Source organism: Ambystoma mexicanum, chromosome 2q (genome assembly GCF_040938575.1).
Source record: "Ambystoma mexicanum isolate Mex_15411 chromosome 2q, UKY_AmexF1_1, whole genome shotgun sequence".
Taxonomy (NCBI): domain Eukaryota; kingdom Metazoa; phylum Chordata; class Amphibia; order Caudata; family Ambystomatidae; genus Ambystoma; species Ambystoma mexicanum.
The window spans coordinates 600,517,234-600,536,335 of record NC_090924.1 but is presented as its reverse complement, the minus strand read 5'-3'; the positions used below and the strand labels follow the sequence as shown (position 1 = coordinate 600,536,335).

The window sequence follows — 19,102 nt, the reverse complement described above, 5'->3', positions numbered from 1 at the left end:
ATTATGTGCTACTCACATTAATGAATGTCCAACTCCCCCTCCCTCAGGCGATGGAGGAATTAGAATCCTTTGGCGAGGTATCCGGCTTTGAAATAAATTACGGTAAATCAGTGACACTAGGGGTGGGTTTGTTAGGAGGGGAGATCCACGCCCTGAAGTCCCTTTGCGCCATTAGATGGCATACAAAGTCAATAGAGTACCTGGGGGTTCAGATCACTGCCTCTCCGTCTGACTTGTTTGGCGTTAATTTCCTGTCGCTTTTTAAAAGGTTGAGGGGGGATCTGGAAAGATGGGCAAAACATTATGGCAGTTAAGATGAGCCTGCTCCCCCGGTTCCTGTATTTGTGTACCACCCTACCAGTTGACGTCCCTCTGAAACATCTGGACTGCCTGCAGTGCATGGTGCTGGGGTTTGTTTGGCAGGGCAAGAGGGCTACAATTTCTAGAAGGGTGGTTTCGGGGGGGCTCAAGATGGGGTGGGTTAGGGGTGCTGGATCTCCATAAATATTATGTTGCAGCCCAGAACTCAGACCTCCTTGCTTGGACATCTCCCGCCCCCTCTCTAAATGGGCTTCCATCAAACAGTTTAGATTCCCACTCCCTCTTCGTTCCCTGCCGTTTATTCCCTGCTTGACGCTGAAACACTGGTTCCCGGAGCTCCTCTCCTCTAACAGAGTGGCAATGAAGGCTTGGGAGTGGGCACTTCAGCAGAAAAAGGTTGGCAAGACTGTTTCTGGAAAGCTCTTGATCCCACCTATGGGGTGGAATGTCAGGTAGAAATCTGGGGGGTAAAAGGAATGAGGGAGGAGAGACCATATGACCTTGTATTATGCCATGTACTCCATCTGTAACTGTGCTTTAATTGATCGACTGAATGATGCTTTTCTTTTATATTTTTTATATTTTTCTTTTATATTTCTTTTATATTTCGACTCCTTATGTGCAACCAAAATAAAAAACAAAAAACATGTTTTAAAAGAAAATTATTATTTGGATTTGCTTTTATATCTTGGGTAATTGTTTTAAATAACTAAGTGTTAGTTGATGTACTAGAAAAATATTTGTTATATTGCTAAGAATGCTATGAATTATTATGCATGAATTATATACTGTGTAACCAGCAGATGATTGTAATAATTGTGTGGTAGGTTTATTGTAAACCAAATGCACAATAAATATATTTAAAAAGAGAACTAAGCATTTTTAAACAATCTCCATGGAAGGCCTAAAAACATTCATAATGATGGAGATCGAGAATGTTTCTTCTTTCTGCAATTTGTTTAGATTGTACTGATCAAGAGTTTGCCCTCTTCTGGTCTCAACCATTTTCAAATTTAGACATGAGCAGGAGAACCCTATGCCTTTCTTCTGCTCTAAATCCACTCCTACAGCAACAACGTTATTCAAGAATATGGACACAGAAAGGGCTGGTTTTGCAGATCAAATAATTCGGATTTGCTTTTGGAGGATAAGCATCACAGCTGGCTTGGAACTAAATGTTATACTCTTTCATGCCTTTTTTCTTCACAATGTCTGCTTGTAAAGATGTCACCTTTGCATATTATGCAGTAGCCATTAACTTTTCCACAGTGCACATTAGTTTCTCTGATTTGCCCAGTTGTTCCTTGATTCCACCTACTTATATGGACCAGAGTATACACAAACTGTAATGTTGCAAGAATTGTCATCTCATTACCACTGGCAATAGATTCCCGTTAGTAATGCTGGACTGTACACACAGGCGCATCAAAATTCGATGATCTCAAAGTGGCACTAAGGAGGTAGGTAATAATGTGCTTTCAAACCCTACACAATTAATTGCAGGTGAAACAGCATATGCCATTGGTTATGTCCTCACCTTACTGTCGGAATCGGAGAAGAAGAGTGCCTCTTTGTAATATTTGATGGCTTTATCAAAGTCCTTCTGCTCCAAGTACTGCTCTGCAAGCTGAACACAGATAACTGATGCCTGCTGCTTCTGAGATGGGACCATCTCTGGCTGCTCCACATGGACACGTTTTAATATCCTGGACTGAATGTCAAAAGCCTGAAGAAATTCCCAAAAAAAGGTAATTTCAGTTGCAGAAAATAGTTTTTTTTTTTTATCGAGCAGGCTGCTGGCAACAATAAAAAAACTTTAAGCAGACCTGCAGGTACATCCTTTTTGTTCAGAAAGAAGAAAGGGGTTGTGCTAAAATATTATATAATGAGGTGTACTTTGAGGCAAAAGCCATTGACAATGTATACATTTGGTAAAGCTTGACTATTATATTTTTTCAAACCCTGGACTATGTTGTTGCTATTATCAGGGCCAAAAAGAAAGCTTTCTTGCATAGTTCAGCAGATATATATTGTATCCTAAGCACCACTGGTTTAAATCCTAGCATAAATATAAAAATATTTTAGCAACCACAAGGGAGCCGCCAGCCAACCAAGTGGTCAGGAACGTGGCCTGAATCAAAAAATAACATCATGCACTCCATTCAAGCCATCGCCACCTCTTCTGCAGGTCTGTCATTTTCTATTTGGACATATGCCACTGCAGGCACCGTCTCAATGCACCATTTTCCGCTTATCACCATGGAAATAGTAATGGGATTTAACACACAAGCTCCCTTTAATTTTTCTACTATTGTCCATCTTTATTTTTAGTTGTTTAAGGTAAATCGGCACAAGCAGAACACGCAAAGACGATTTTCCGTAAACAAAATGTAAATTAGCAGGTTTTTTGTTTGTGTTGCTAATGGTTTTATAGCGGGGGTGGGGTTTTCAAAGCTGGTAAAAGTCCTGAGCACTTGGTGAAGACCATCACTTAGCTTCCCTTGGATCTATCATCTCGGGCTAGTGGGCCATTCCCGGCCAGGTACAGTTTTACACAATTAGGAAAGACGAATGCAGAAGGCAAAACTGTTGTAGGTAGAAGTAACCACAAGAGGTCTGACACAGAACACCTATATCAAGAGAGATCTTGTTTGGTTTGGCCATTGCACGTTAACGTAGTTTATCATCCTAGGACTTGGTGATAAATAAGTCCTTATGCTGTTACCAGGAGAGACACTACCCAAAACAAAATTAGGGTCTTGCCCAAAAAAATCACTTTCAAGTCTACTGACACATCCAGGCAGCCCAGCAGTCTAAATAAAAGGCGCTACTTCGACATCAGAGAAGACTTTCCTCACACTAGGGGTGATATGTTAGAATCAAGGCAAAGGACCTCACAGCATAAAAGAGAGACTCATGTTTAATCCAAGTGAGGTGCAGCTTTGGGATACAAAATATGAAATCTCTGGGACCCAAATGAGGATCATTAATGGGTCAAACTAAGAATGTTTACGGATAAAATTAAAAGTATGTTGTCTAATACTATTAGAGCATCTTTGAGGTCCAATTAAGGTACATTTTGTGATTTGTAGTCAAAATTAAAATAATGTATTGGTTAACTGAGGAAACATTTATGTCTTGAATGAGAAATATTTTGGAACTCAAAACAGGACGATAACTTTAAATCTAGATCTATCACAATTAACTATGTATACCAAACTCAGGGGATGCTATGAGACTACTTAATTTCTGGGGAAAGGCTGCTAAATTGTTCACTTTGTTTTTGTATTCTGATGAAGGAATTCCAATTGAAGTAAATCGAACGGGTAGTGACAGTACTGATCTTTCTACAATGAGTAATAACGACCAGCATGCATTGAACCTTGCTTAGGTTTGCAATTGCCAAATCCACTTAGTAAATGAGAAACTTCAAATCAACTTTACATTGTACCACCTGTTACCTTGTTGAACGTTTCCACCACTTCTTCTCGCTTACTTATTTTGTACGTCTTGGCTAGTAAAATCAGGTATTTTACATCATTCACCATAGAGGGCAAATCATTCACTGTAAGAAAACATTAGCATTACAAAAGTGCAAATGCAGCCATAACATGAATAGGGACATGCTACAGTAGTTGCCAAGAACTACTGCTTTAATTGTTTTCAAACAAGCACAGATAACTCCAATTCAAGCAATAATTGCTGTCAATTAAACTTTACGCGATTCATTTACATGTATTAAATCAATTACATATCATCATTGGATAGCAACTCTGATTTGTTATACAATGTTACATTCCCCCCTCCATGGCTCATAGGGTCAGGTCACTCTGCTTACCAATTCTGCCACTATTCTACGTGAATCACTCATTGCCCTTGGCAGGCAACATATGTTAGGTTTATCGTTTGCTGCCTTGCGGTCATGCTTAGTGCATGTAGATAAAAGTCAAACATATTTTGTGTATTTCTTCGGAAAAATAACTCATGCTCTCGGATACATGTGGAAAAGAACAGGTTATATTAATTTATGGTTAACGTTGGTTCTGAGGAATACAATGGGCCTCATTACAGGTTTGGGGGTAAAAGTTAAAAGTGATGCTAAAACCGTTACTGGCGGGGGGATGTGCACGTGCCTGATACACCAGTAATTTCTGGCAATCACCCCACCGGTAACGATAATCTGGTATTACTGCCATTTTACCAGAATACTTGTAATGAGGTCCAATGTTTCCTCTGCAGAGGGGCTCATTACGAGTTTGGCGGTAATACAGCAGTAATTACACCTTGGCAGGATCCCGCACCCATGATTGGCGGTTACGGTAATTCTGTCTGGCAGAATTACAGCTGAAAATAAAGTACACACTAATAAATCCACCCATATTCGGTGGAATTACCATTACCGGCGGGTCAATCCGTGCTAAATCGATGTTATTTGCGCTGGTGGTAATGCCGCCGGCAGAAATAAGGTCATCGAAGGAAAAGGAAGTACTGTGGCAGCCATCTTTAAAAACACAATCCATTGAAAATCAACCTTCAGGACTGCCATCCATCCCCAGAGGCAAGCCCAATCATGCCTGCAGGGAAAGGCAAGACAAAGGTACCTGATATCCAGGTGTGAAAACCCAAATTCAACAATCACTTGACGCCAAGACCACCCATCACTGCAAGAATGCCATCTGGGCAGTGTGAGAAACCTGAGGGTATCCTCACTCCTACTCCCTCTGGATCCTCTTCTCAGGTGGCCAGGGAAAGGCCACCACTTTTGGATCCTGACCCTGGGGGTGGAGAAGCAAGGGAGTATCACCTTGGTGGAGGGTCATTGGGGATTGGGAGTGGGGTACCCACAGGAGAGACATGGTATCCCATTTCCCTATTGAACACCAACCTAACCCTCCCCCGACCTTTATAGGCTACTGTAAAACATCTCCCCTCATTATCCCACAATTTACCTATGACAGTACTAGGACGAGCAAAAGGCGACTTGGAGTAGTGAACACTAGGAACTCATTTCACCACTCTAGTACTGGGATGAGGAAGATGCCTGAAGAGTACTGTGAAGGTCGTGGCATGTCTCTCTAACTACAGCCAGGCAAGTCCAATTGACTGTAAAGAGCAGCAGGAAGACCAGCAGCAGGGAGGCCTGTGTGACAGAGAACGGCAGGGGATCCTGCTTGAGAGGAGGCACCCGTGGTGGGTCCTGCAGGGAAGCCAGGATGCCGGCAGATGACCCCAGAGACCTTTGGAGCCCAGGAGAAGTGGGGCTGTTGGCTTTCCGCAGGTGGGGGAGCCTCGATGGTCGGGGAAGCGCAGCTGGAGCTGCGGACAAATAAAAAGAAAACAAACCGCAGCTAGCGTCTGTGGAAGACAAGCAGAGCTGCAGGCAAACACGGAAAAGCATCAAAAGGTGATTACACCTTGGCAGGATCCCGCACCCATGATTGGCGTTTACAATAATTCTGTCTGGCAGAATTACCGCTGAAAATAAAGTACACACCAGTAATCCACCCACATTCAGTGGAATTACCGTTACAGGCGGGTCAATCTGTGCTAAATTGACGTTATTTGCGCTGGCGGTAATTCCGCCGGCAAAAATAAGGTCATGGAAGGAAAGGAAGTACTGTGGCAGCCATCTTTAAAAACACAACCCACTGAAAATCAACCTGCAGGAGAGCCATCCATCCCCAGAGGCAAGCCCAATCATATCTGCAGGGAAAGGCAAGACAAAGGTACCAGATATCCAGGTGTGAAAACCCAAATTCAACAATCACAAGACACCAAGACCACCCAGCACTGCAAGAACGCCATCTGGGCCGTGTGAGAAACCTGAGGGTATCCTCACTCCTACTCCCCTGGATCCTCTTCTGAGGTGGGCAGGGAAAGGCCACCACATTTGGATCCTGACCCTGGGGGTGGAGAAGCAAGGGAGGATCACCTTGGTGGAGGGTCACTGGGGATTGGGAGAGGTGTACCCACAGGCGAGACATGGTATAATTTCCCTATTGAACACCAACCTAACCCCCCCCGACCTTTAAAGGCTACTGTAAAACATCTCCCCTCATTTTCCCACAATTTACCTATGACAGTACTAGAATGAGTAAAAGGCGACTAGGAGTAGTGAACGCTAGTAATGCGATGAGGAAGCTGCCTGCAGAGTACTGTGAAGGTCAGGCATGTCTCTCTAACTACAGCCAGGCAAGTCCAATGGACTGTAAAGAGCAGCAGGGAGGCCTGAGTGCAAGAGACCAGCAGGGGATCCAGCTTCAGAGGAGGCAACTGTGGTGGGTCCTGCAGGGAATCCAGGATGCCGGTAGATTACCTCAGAGACCTTTGGAGCCCAGGAGAAAAAGGGGCTGTTGGCTTTCCACAGGTGGGGGAGCCTCCATGGTCAGGAAGCGCAGCTGGAGCTGCGGACAAATAAAAAGAAAACAAACCGCAGCCAGCGTCCGTGGAAGACAAGCGGAGCTGCAGGCGAACACAGAGAAGCATCAAAGGTGCGAGCGGGGCTCGCAGCCAAAGGCAAGCCAGCAGGCGAACGAGAAGTGGTCCATTGCAGCCACCCAACAGGACCGCCGGAGACCGGTGAGTGTGAGGGAACATCACTCGAGACAGGGGCGCTCCGAGGGGGCTGTGTGTAAACGGAACGAATGCCGAATGGGCCGGAAAGCATGCACAGAGTGATACAAACCAACGGGTTGTATGGAAACTAAGCAGCAAACTTAATTATGATGAATATTGAATGCAGTACGGCAAGGCCAAAGACTGGCAAAAGGAGATGTGACACATTGTGGCAAAGACAAGAGGCTTACCAGGAGAAGCCAAGTGAGTGTGAACCTTCACATACAACCAAGAGTCCAACAAGAAGAAGCTAAGTGAGTGTGAACCTTTACACAGGAGCAGATAAAGAAGAACCTGCGTGGGTAGAACAGCAGAGGGTTCCTGTCGGTGTTACCTGTGATGGGTGGACCATGTGGTCTGACAACTGCGCCTAGACCAGGGAACTTTCAATTGTGATAGTCAAAGACATTGGGCCTCATTACAATGTTGAAGGTAGTCTTGCCGGTAAAATCGGACCCGGTAATTGCTCTTTCGCGGGTGCCGAAATCAGGCGATTCCCCATTCCCGTTTGAGCCTATAGGGAATGAGGATGGCTGTCAGGATCCATGCCCCTGACCCCCTCAGGTATAACAGCACCCTGGCAGCAGTGGGGCTAACGTCCTTCACACTGGCCCCAAGGGCCTTAAAACTTCATCAGAAACTTACATGCAATCAGTCCTGGCGCCTTTGGCGCAAGGCTCATTATCAGGAATAAAGCAATGCCAGTTTTGGACCTTAATCCAACATGGAGGCCTATTACACAGCTCAGTTCTTTAGAACCAAGTCATGTGGTCTAGTGTTTTGGGTGTGGCTGGGCCTGGAACTACTTGACCTGGAACTACTTTACCTGGGCTATTTAAACCACACCCAAAAAGCAGAACACGCTTCGCGTTATTCTGCACTCCTGCAGTGTAACGCTCACCGTGTCCAGCTCCTGCTCATCTGCTTCTCCGGCGGCCCTATCCTGAAGCCCTAGATCCGGATTCCATCAATAACCTGGAAGAACAAGAACAGCATTAGCGAGCAAGAACACTTACCTGTGAAGTAACCGGCCTTGAATCCATCCTGCGCTTCGGTTACCTCACCCATCTCCCGAGTTCGCCCCAACCTGCAAAGGTAAAGAAACAAGGACAGCATTAATAACAATTCTCACCTGGGCAAGCAGCGAGTCCTGGCAGCAGCCTGCGCTTCTCTTACCTCGCCCATCTTCGGGTTTCACCGCAACCTGCAAGGGAGAAGGAACAAGGTCAGCATTAACAAAACACTTACCTGGGCAAGCAGCGCTTCCATCGCTCATCACTCCGGAACATCACTGCAACCTGTACAAAGAGAAGAGAACACAAGTTAGCAATTAACACCAATAAACAGTGCAGCACTCCACGCATCAATAACTCACTGTGGTCTTCACCATCGGCGCAGCAACTCCGAGATCGCAACCATCCCTGTGAAAACAAAAACAGACATTGTTAGGGAACAGCGTAGTGGAGCAAGACACTGAGGAGACAGAGAAAACGGAGGGAAAGAAAGAGATAGAATAAAGACGGAAAAGACATTATAATTCAACTGGAAGACAACAAGCAGAGTCGGAATCACAGCCGGTCTGGACCCAACATAAGGGCACAAGGACCAGTGAAGCAACTAGGTCCACGGAACGCCCGCACCAACCACGCGCCCCTGCAGAGAGATGCAGGACGGAGAGTTCAACGCACAAAAACCTAAGGTGAGCAATAACCCCAAGGGTGGGGATTTGGACCAGAGGGAAGTGGGAGTCCACCCATCACAGAACCAGTATCTTAACCCTCCATTCTCCTGTTATAGGCGCTACCCAACGTCTGGCACATAACCAAGCAGAGAGGGGTCCGGGATAGCGCTTAAACCTCCAACCAGTATCGTGTGCTGCCCCCGTGGATACCAGGTGAGCGTAACAATGGCTGTAGCACCGGCACGGTTCATTACTGTGCCGGTGCTACAGACAAGCTGTGCTCGCGGGTGCCTTTCATTCCGCCAGGTTAGACCTGGCGGAATGAAAGGCACCCGCGAGCACGCCTCAGAGATTGCCGGTCCGGATACAACTGTACCGGTAAGCTTACCGGTACCGTTGTATCGGGACCTGCAAACTCCTAATGAGGACCATTGTTTAAATGAACCAATAAGGAATAATATAAGAGTACTGTTAATTCAATCCAGGAGTGTCAAGCTGATCTGGGTTTGTGTTTGTTAGGCAGAATCCTGTGCAGTTCCCTTAGGGAGCACTACACAAGATTAGGACTAGAGGTGAGAGCAATAAATCCCCTTTTGGTATCAGTCTGTACCACAAAGATTTGGTTGGTAGCTGTGGCTGAGCAGTCAGACTTATCTCAAGAGGGAGATGAGCAGTATTCAGGGTTTACACAATAGGCCCACTAGACTACGGTACACTGAAACACTGATCAAAGCTTTGTATTTAAAAAAGTATATATATATTTATTTTAAACACTTCTAATAAAACACATGTATCACAGTCATCAAGCAAGTTAAATTAAGTCAAAGGAAAAATATACACACTCCCAAGTTAAATTGTAGACCAAGTCAACCAGAGTGAAAACTGAGCAAAACGGCACAGTGACAACTACACACAAGGGATCCTCTAACAATTCCTCACAAGGGAGGGAAAGCACAAGTTATATAGAAATAGGTTCTTATGTACCCTAGCAACACTTCCTATCAGTTTGTGAACCAGTTTAAGCAAGGCAGTGTATCAGTATAAGCAATACTTAAATGAAAACAGAGCAAAATGGCATTTCACAAGGTTAACGAAATGGGAAGGAAAGGGTAGTTAAAAGAAAATCGGTGCACCACACAGTTCTAGCTGAGAATCAATCTAAAGAAGGCAGATCTAACAAATGTGACCAGAGTCAGTAGGCCTGTGCCAAAGTCGGTTGGTACAGGGCAAGGGCCCAGGAGCAAAATGTTCTTGTAGCTGCAGTCAAGTCTTAAGTTAACGAAGTGGAAAAGGTGGATGCAGACGTTGAAAACAACATACTTAAGCGAGAGGGACGGCCAACCAAACAGGTAGGTAAAGGATTTAAAACACCTTTAGTGCTACCGCGAAGAAAGGACGGCCTGGCGGAACAATGTACCTTAAAATGGAGAAGTGGCTCTTGCGGTGGCGGTTGTTCCTGGTAGTTCCTGCAGTTCGGGTGATCCAGCAGAGGAAGAGAGGCTCTCGTCATGGAGGAAGGTTCGAGTTACTGCACTGCCCAGGGATGAAACCAGCCGCGGTGCTGCCCGACGAATAAAAGGTACGCTCCTTTAAATCGCGGTCCGGGTGGACTGGTGCCTGGCTATCGGGCCTCCGAGTACAGGGTACGGGAGATTCGACCAAGGCAGGTCCGGGAAGGCGATTGGCAAACTGGTTGGCCCCACCAGTTCAAGGGAAGAAGGCTCTTGCAGGTGAATATCTTCTCTCGTCGTGTGGAGAATAGTGGTGAGACGCTGCAGCATGGCTTCACCGGTGGTTCAGTCGTTGCAGATGTCTTTGGCTTCTCTCCTCTTCGGCTTCTTAGTTCCAGTGGTGACGTCTTGCTTTTTCAGTCCTCAGGACCCTGCATTTATGCAAAAAGATCTCCATTCATACAGCATAGCTGTCACTCACACAGTGGAGTGGTCATCTTGGCGGGAGACCCTCCAGCCTATCAGAATAGAGTGCGACATGGGTTGCTGAGGCAACCCTGTCCAGGGGTCCTACTCCCCCTCCCACACAATGGACCCAACCCAGACTCAGTGGTGCCGAAAGGAGGGTTTCTCGGCAGAAGCCCGCCAAAAGGACAAACAAAGGATCCCGACCTGGGTTAGGAGTTTAGAGGAAGACACGAGAAAAGTTATATTATAGTGCTGGCAATAAAAACCTACCACAGTAAAGTTAATATTAAAATACACCGGCGGTATGTTAGAGGCTGTCAGAAAAAGTGGTAGCCTCGAACAATGGGAAAATCCCATAGGGAAATATTTGCGGTCGAATATTTACGATAGTAACCACTGCCACCAGCCAGAACCTTTTGAGAGAGGGACTGTACGGTACCCTCTCGAAAATGAGCATAGGGGAAAAACTATTAACCCCTTCCAGTACCTCCATAGTAAGATGGGTTGTACTGGTTTAGTTCATAGGATTCGACTAGTAAAGTCAATGGGGACTTTACATGCCCTGGGAGACAGTAGTCAGTCCCAGGGTATGGAGTCTATGTTTGGGGGTCGCTACGACACCCCTGTGTCACTGCACTGAGGGTGCTGTGTAACACATGTGAATAAAGATGGTTCTTATGGGGTTGAGAAAGATCCCATAGGCATTAAACACAAAAATAGCATAGAACACACATAGCAAAAATGCCTAAGAGTGGGAAAAAGGGTCTCACTCTTAGCAGGTAAAAAGAAACAAACCCTTCAAATCCAGCAAAGCTGCTGGGGGACTCTATAGGTAAGGGGAATTAGCCACAGAAGGAGAATTCTCGTTTGAACTTGAGAAAGTTAATCTCAAGACTTTTGTGGAACTTCTCTGAACTTGGGGATGGAGAGCTGAAAAGAAAGCTTGGAGCTGGAAGAAGCTCTGAACTTTGTTTTGATCACCATTTCTTTAATTGTGGACATCCCTACAGATTGTTTAGCTTTAGTTGTAAATGCAGGGATGGTTTTGGACACAGACAGACATTTAAGTTGAACTTTCTAACTCTGACTTTCCTTAGTTTTGTTCAGGTAGGGAAATCCCACCTTAGCATAAGGCAAGTTAGGCATTTAACCATCCTGACATTTGAGTTAATAAACCATTTCATTTTGAACTTTGAATCTGTAGTCTGTGTCTTGCTTCATGATGCCTTCACAGCAGACGTAAGGGCCAAGGTGGTGGATGTAGGCCGCATCCCACAGGACATTGATGACATGAAAAAGAGGTGGAAGGGCCTCAAGGCACGAGTCTGCACCCTAATTGCCAGAGCCAGAGCTGGAGGAACAGTAGACCCTCTACAGCTGACCCCATGGGAGGAGATAGTCAGCAGCATTCTCTGCATGGGGGGCCTGGGTTCGGCAGAGGTCAGACCCAGCATCCAGGGATAACCTTGTGAGTACATGAGTGAATGATGGGCCCATTGCAGCACAACCCTAATAGCATGTAGACATGCATAAACTGCCATGCATCCATGTGACTTTAACCCCAACAATGCATTACCCATCCATGTGAAACTGCAGGTCATTACATCATGATTTATGAATGCTGTGATCCCCCTTAAATTCCAACCAAGTAGGATGACGAGGGCATGATGTACGAAACAACCACCATTGAACTGCAAGTAACAAGGACTGTCACACATCTGCATTACACATCACAACCACCCCTTGACTGCACACTGGTAACTCATGCACAGAAACCACAGCAAGCATGATACCAAACATGCAGCGCATGTCAAGCAAAGAACACCACTGGATGTGTCTCAAACTAACAACCACTGCAACTGACTAGTAGCTGCAAGGCCCCAATGGAGACAATGGGCCTCATTATAAGTTTGGCAGTCCGGGAACTACAGTACCGGTAAGCTTGCCGGTACTGTAGTTCCCAGACCGGCAAGCTACCAGCTGTGCTCGCGGGTGCCTTTCTGCCCGCCAGGTCTGACCTGGCGGGCAGAGCGGCACTCGCGAGCACAGCATTTCGGATGCATCGCCATCATTCTGAATGGTGTCGGTGCATCCGACCTCCCCATTTCCATTGAGCCCTACACGGCTCAATGGGAATGGGGAGCATTTTTTTCCAGCGCCCGCGATTGGGCAAATACCAGGTCCGGCAGGGCCGGAATAGCCCGGTAATTGGCCATTCGCGTGTGCCAGAAGAAAATCACAAGTTTGGTAGTAGCCTGACGGTTTTACCGGCAAGGCTACCGCCAAACCTGTAATGAGGCCGAATGTCCAACCTTATGTCATCATGAGGCCACCACAACTAGCAGGGCACCCCTCAGCTGACAGTACTACAGGATATGCAGCAACATCTGTCCTGCCCTACATGCGCACACGTGACCCTGTGTGTCAGTGATGCACATGACTGAACGGTCCAAGCAAGGCACGACCCCCACAATGATCATATGCATGCACATTAATCCATGCTGCAAACTGGCATAATGTCAGTCACATGAAATATACCCGCCCTGGATGCCTAGCAACCTGTGACAGCATAGTACACCTGACAATACACAACAACACACCTAAAATATTTCCATCAAGGTATTGGCGCACACTTTCATATCTCCCAACAGGCACACAAGACACCCAGGCACCTTCAGAAGTGCCAGTACTTTGTGCACACCGGCACAAGCAAGTCCTACAAAGGCCACATGCCATGACTCAGGCATGAAAGGGACTGTGACAAAAACAAGCAAATCAAAGGGGACAGTACCATCCACCTCCATGGCCACCGGCACACCAGCCACAATTCAACCACCTATTCCAGCCATTATGGAGGCTGCTGCTCCACCCGCAACAGGGGAACCTCCCCCACGACTGCTGGGGACTCAGGAGTACAAACACACCCGGCCAATGATGAAAACATCCAGGCATATGCCCAGCCCACTGCACCCTCTGTTACGCTCACCTGGACCCCACAGGGGTGTCGATCGGACCCGGACAGCTGCGGTCTCCGTCAACGTGATGTGTATTGCAGAGATGACTGTCTGGACTGGCCCGCCTAGTCTTGTCTGCTGGACCCGAAGAAGTATTTTCCTGCAAGTGGAGACAGGGATTAGCCACCTGTGGGTTTTAGTGATGGCCTCCCAACTGTTCTCGCTCTCCCCCACTAATCACCTCCGACATCCCCTTAGTAACCTCACCTTATGTTTGTAAAAGATGAGCTCTCCATCCTGCGTGTCTTGCAGGGGCGCGTACATACCAGTTACTTCACTGGTTTGAAGGCGTTGGGAGAGTTCCGGTAAGAATTGACTCTGAAGTCCCAGGAGGGATTGGTAAGTATCAAGTTCAAAGAGTTCAATGTTCCCGATGTTCACTCTTGTCCCCTTCCTTCCTTAAGTTACAAACAGAGTTTGTGAGAAGAAGGTCTCGTAGCTGCTGCTGGCGTTCAGGTAAGAGTCTGTGTTACCCAACGCTGTCCGGTAACTATTGCATGCATTAACGTGTTGTTTTTCTCCCTCTTTACAGATGCGGCATACGAAGATATGGAAAATAATACCGCCGGTGGTAAATCAGGTAAGGGTATGGTGATAAGAGGTATTTGTTGATTCCCTTGGCTCACCTTGTTATTCTTGTGCCCCTAGGTGCCGGAGTACGGTGAAGAAATGATGGAGACAGTGCCAGATCGAAAGATGCTGTGAGAACTGGTGAGTATGGTGCCGTGCTGGAGCTGGCGAAGCGACGCGTGCAGGACTGATGTACTTTCCAGGTCGGGAGATGAAATGGATCCGGAATCAGGTGAGGAATTTGAAATAAGTTCGTTTTCTAACCTTGTCCTTTTCTTCCTCTTTATTCTAGGAGCTCCGGATTCGAGGCGGGCGTGGCAGAAGAATGGATGCTGGCTGCAGGCACGCGGGCGTTGCAGAAGACTGGATGCTGGCTGCAGGCACGGTGAGAGTCACGCTGCTGGATGCAGAATAACACGAAGCATGTGCTGCTGTTCGGGCGTGGTTTAAATAGCCTCCAAAGTAGTCCCAGGAAAGTTCCCCAGGACCACACCCGAGTAAAAAATAGTCCCTGTAGTAAAATAGTCCCATCCAGGCCTCACGTTGGCTTGGATTTATTTGCAGCATGGTCTCCATGAGGTAAGTAATGTCTATGAGCCTGGCGCCTATGGCGCCAAGACTGATTTTTATTATGAGCCTGGTGCCTACGGCGCCAGGACTGAACCCAGACAGCCCCTAGCTGGGGCTGCTGGGGTTTTTGTAAATGTCTGGATGCCTGCTCCCGGGGCTGATGGGCTTGATCCGGATGCCCGGGGGTAGGCATCATGACAGCACTCCCCCCCCAAGGCCCCTCCTAAAGTTGTTCTTCCCCTTGGCCCTGGTTTGTCTGGGAAGTTCAGATGGAATTTCTTCACCAACCGAGGTGCATGAACGTGGTCACTAGGCTCCCATGACCTTTCCTGTGGTCTGTAACCTTTCCAGTCCATTAAATAAAAAAGTCTTGATTTAACCAACTTAGAGTCCAGGATATTCTTTACCTCGAATTCAGGTTCTCCATCTATTAGGATGGGGTCAGGTGGTTTGGCAAGTCTTGTCCCGGGTTGAACTGGTTTCAGAAGTGAAACATGAAAGACGGGATGGATCCGCATATTAGAGGGTAATTCCAACTTGACGGCCACCGGGTTGATAATGGCCTTAATAGTGTAAGGTCCCAAATACCTAGGATTAGAAGTCTGAGTTCCTTTTAGAGGTATGTGTTTTGTAGCCAGCCAAACTTGATCCCCAATCTGATATCGTGGAGCATTGCTTCTATGTTGATCAGCATTTTTCTTATATTTCTCTTTCACTTGTTTCAAATGTTCTGCTGCCTCCTTAAAGGCTTGTGTATTAGTAGAGTGTAAATGACTAACTGCAGGCATTTCTAAGTGCTGAGGCGAATTGAGTTCAGAGGTTCGAGGGTGATGTCCATATATGGTATAGAAGAGGCTTTGTCCGGTTCCAGAATGTACTGAGCTTTGTATGCATATTCGGAAATCCATAAAATATCCTTCCAATTGCTTTCGGTCTGGTGCAGCATGCAACGTAGGTACTGTTGAAGGGTCTGGTTGGTCCTCTCCATCTGACCATCGGTCTGGGGATGGTGACTGGTTGGTAACCTCACGTCGATTTGCGCCAATTGAACACATTTCTTCCAAAATTGTGAAATGAATTGACTGCCTCGGTCAGAGACCAATACGGAAGGAAATCCGTGTATTCGAACAATGTTTTCGAGGAACTCCTTAGCCAAAATTGAAGCGGAAGGTAATCCTTTAAAGGAATAAAGTGGGCCATCTTGGAAAAAAGATCCACAATAAGTAGGATGGTGTTAAATCCATTACATGGAGGTAGATCTGTAATAAAGTCTAAAGACAAGGTGTGCCATGGTGTAGGTGGAATATCCAAAGGTTGTAAAAGGCCAGCAGGTTTTTTTCTTCTGGCTTTTGTTTTGGGCGCAAATGCCACAAGACATCACAAATGACTTTACGTCTTTTCGCCAAGTGGGCCACCAGAACTGTCTCTTAATTTTCGCTTCAGTTTTTGCGATACCTGGGTGCCCTTCCATCAGGGTCTCATGGTAATTGGAGATGACTAGTTCTTGTATTTCCTTGTGTGGTAGAAATAGTCGTCCTTGATAGTAAAATAGGTCATTGACGACTGAGTAGTCCAGGCCTTTCTTTACCCAGTCCTGCAGGGTTGCTGGATCGAAGAGTTGTTGGATTTTTGAATCAATATCTTCTAGTGTCTGTTGAGTCGTTATGCCAAGAATTCTTTGCTCGGGAATTTTTGGCACCGGTTCCGGGTTTGCATATGCTTCTCCCATCCCTATTCGGGATAAGGCATCTGCTTTGCCATTTTTGTGGCCTGGTCGATAAGTGATCACGAAATAGAATTCGGCAAAGAACAATGCCCATCGAAGTTGTCGCGATGATTGGGCTTTGGCTGTTTTTAAATACTGCAGGTTCCGGTGATCAGTGATTAGGGTAATGGTATGCCTGGCACCAAGAAGGTAGTGCCGCCAAGCCTTAAAGGTGGATTTGATAGCTAATAGCTCTTTATCGGTAATCGCATAGTTTAACTCAGGTGCTGAGAACTTTCTAGACCAAAACGCTACTGGGTGAAGTTGACCGGTTTCAGGATCCTTCTGGGACAGGACAGCTCCCATGGCTAAACTGGATGCATCAGTTTCTACTATGTATGGAAGCTCAGGGCGTGGATGCTTTAAGACAGGTGCTGATGTGAATTTCGCTTTCAGCTCTTGGAAGGTCTTTTCAGCCTCTTCGGTCCACAGGAAGCGTTTGTTTTTTCGCAAAAGTGCTGTGATGGGGTGTACAACATGGGAGAAGTCTGGAATGAATCTGCGGTAGAAATTAGCAAATCCGAGCATGCTTTGTACCCCTTTGACTGAACTGGGTGATGGCCACTTGAGAATTGCGGCCACCTTTTGAGAGTCCATTCGGACTCTCTTTGGGGTCAGGATAAATCCAAGAAATTCAACTTTCGTAGCATGAAAAACACATTTTTCCAATTTTGCATATAACTTGTGCTGGCGTAGTTTCTCAAGGACTGCACGCACGTGCTTAACATGGTCTGATTCTGAGGAGGAGTACACTAGAATATCATCTATGTATACGACGACACAGACGTCAATGAGTTCACGAAGGACATCGTTCATAAAATACTGGAAGGCTGATGGTGCATTGCACAACCCAAAGGGCATCACCTGATATTCGAATAATCTGTACTTGGTGCGAAAGGCAGTCTTCCATTCGTCACCTTTTTTGACACGTACCAGATGCTATGCCCCTCAGAGATCTAACTTAGTGTAGATACAAGCATCCTTTACTTGGTCTAGTAATTCGGGGATCAGAGGCAATGGGTATCGTTTTTTTACCGTAATCTGATTTAATGCGCGGTAATCTATGCACTGGGCCAGTTGGTCGGTTTCCGAGGTTTCCATAACACCCGGGTGGGTATTTTTAGAAAGGCTTTGCGTTCTGTTACGCTCACCTGGACCCCACAGGGGTGTCGATCGGACCCGGACAGCTGCGGTCTCCGTCAACGTGATGTGTATTGCAGAGATGACTGTCTGGACTGGCCCGCCTAGTCTCGTCTGCTGGACCCGAAGAAGTATTTTCCTGCAAGTGGAGACAGGGATTAGCCACCTGTGGGTTTTAGTGATGGCCTCCCAACTGTTCTCGCTCTCCCCCACTAATCACCTCTGATATCCCCTTAGTAACCTCACCTTATGTTTGTAAAAGATGAGCTCTCCATCCTGCGTGTCTTGCAGGGGCGCGTAGATACCAGTTACTTCACTGGTTTGAAGGCGTTAGGAGAGTTCCGGTAAGAATTGACTCTGAAGTCCCAGGAGGGATTGGTAAGTATCAAGTTCAAAGAGTTCAATGTGCCCGATGTTCACTCTTGTCCCCTTCCTTCCTTAAGTTGCAAACAGAGTTTGTGAGAAGAAGGTCTCGTAGCTGCTGCTGGCGTTCAGGTAAGAGTCTGTGTTACCCAACGCTGTCCGGTAACTATTGCATGCATTAACGTGTTGTTTTTCTCCCTCTTTACAGATGCGGCATATGAAGATATGGAGAATAATACCGCCAGTGGTAAATCAGGTAAGGGTATGGTGATAAGAGGTATTTGTTGATTCCCTTGGCTCACCTTGTTATTCTTGTGCCCCTAGGTGCCGGAGTACGGTGAAGAAATGATGGAGACAGTGCCGGATCGAAAGATGCTGAGAGAACTGGTGAGTATGGCGCCGTGCTGGAGCTGGCGAAGCGACGCGTGCAGGACTGATGTACTTTCCAGGTCGGGAGATGAAATGGATCCGGAATCGGGTGAGGAATTTGAAATAAGTTCGTTTTCTAACCTTGTCCTTTTCTTCCTCTTTATACTAGGAGCTCCGGATTCGAGGCGGGCGTGGCAGAAGAATGGATGCTGGCTGCAGGCACGCGGGCGTTGCAGAAGACTGGATGCTGGCTGCAGGCACGGTGAGAGTCACGCTGCTGGATGCAGAATAGCACGAAGCATGTGCTGCTGTTCGGGCGTGGTTTAAATAGCCTCAAAGTAGTCCCAGGAAAGAACTTCCCCAGGACCACACCCGAGTAAAAAATAGTCCCTGTAGTAAAATAGTCCCATCCAGGCCTCACGTTGGCTTGGATTTATTTGCAGCATGGTCTGCATGAGGTAAGTAATGTCTATGAGCCTGGCGCCTATGGTGCCAGGACTGATTTTTATTATGAGCCTGGTGCCTACGCGCCAGGACTGAACCAAGACAGCCCCTAGCTGGGGCTGCTGGGGTTTTTGTAAATGTCTGGATGCCTGCTCCCGGGGCTGATGGGCTTGATCCGGATGCCAGGGGGTAGGCATCCTGACACCCGCTGCCATTGTGCATCTGAGTCGGCTTCCACCAACTCCAGTCCTGCATGTTCACCTGTGAGGCACTTCTCACCAGAATGATCCCCCCCCCGGCAGCCTCTCACACTTGTAGTCCCCCCATTTCC

The 19,102-nt window shown here is 46.8% G+C and overlaps 1 protein-coding gene across 2 annotated transcripts in view; it reads right to left on the bottom strand.

Moving 5' to 3' along the window:
* TTC21A (tetratricopeptide repeat domain 21A) overlaps positions 1–19,102 on the bottom strand; it is a 1,029,691-nt gene that overhangs the window by 411,282 nt on the left and 599,307 nt on the right. For both annotated transcript variants that reach the window (XM_069647746.1, XM_069647747.1), the window contains exons 19-20: positions 3,783–3,886; positions 1,859–2,047 (exon numbers count right to left, since the gene is read on the bottom strand). In XM_069647746.1, the coding sequence (XP_069503847.1) occupies positions 1,859–2,047; positions 3,783–3,886 (293 nt within the window). The remainder of the gene's footprint in view (positions 1–1,858; positions 2,048–3,782; positions 3,887–19,102) is intronic.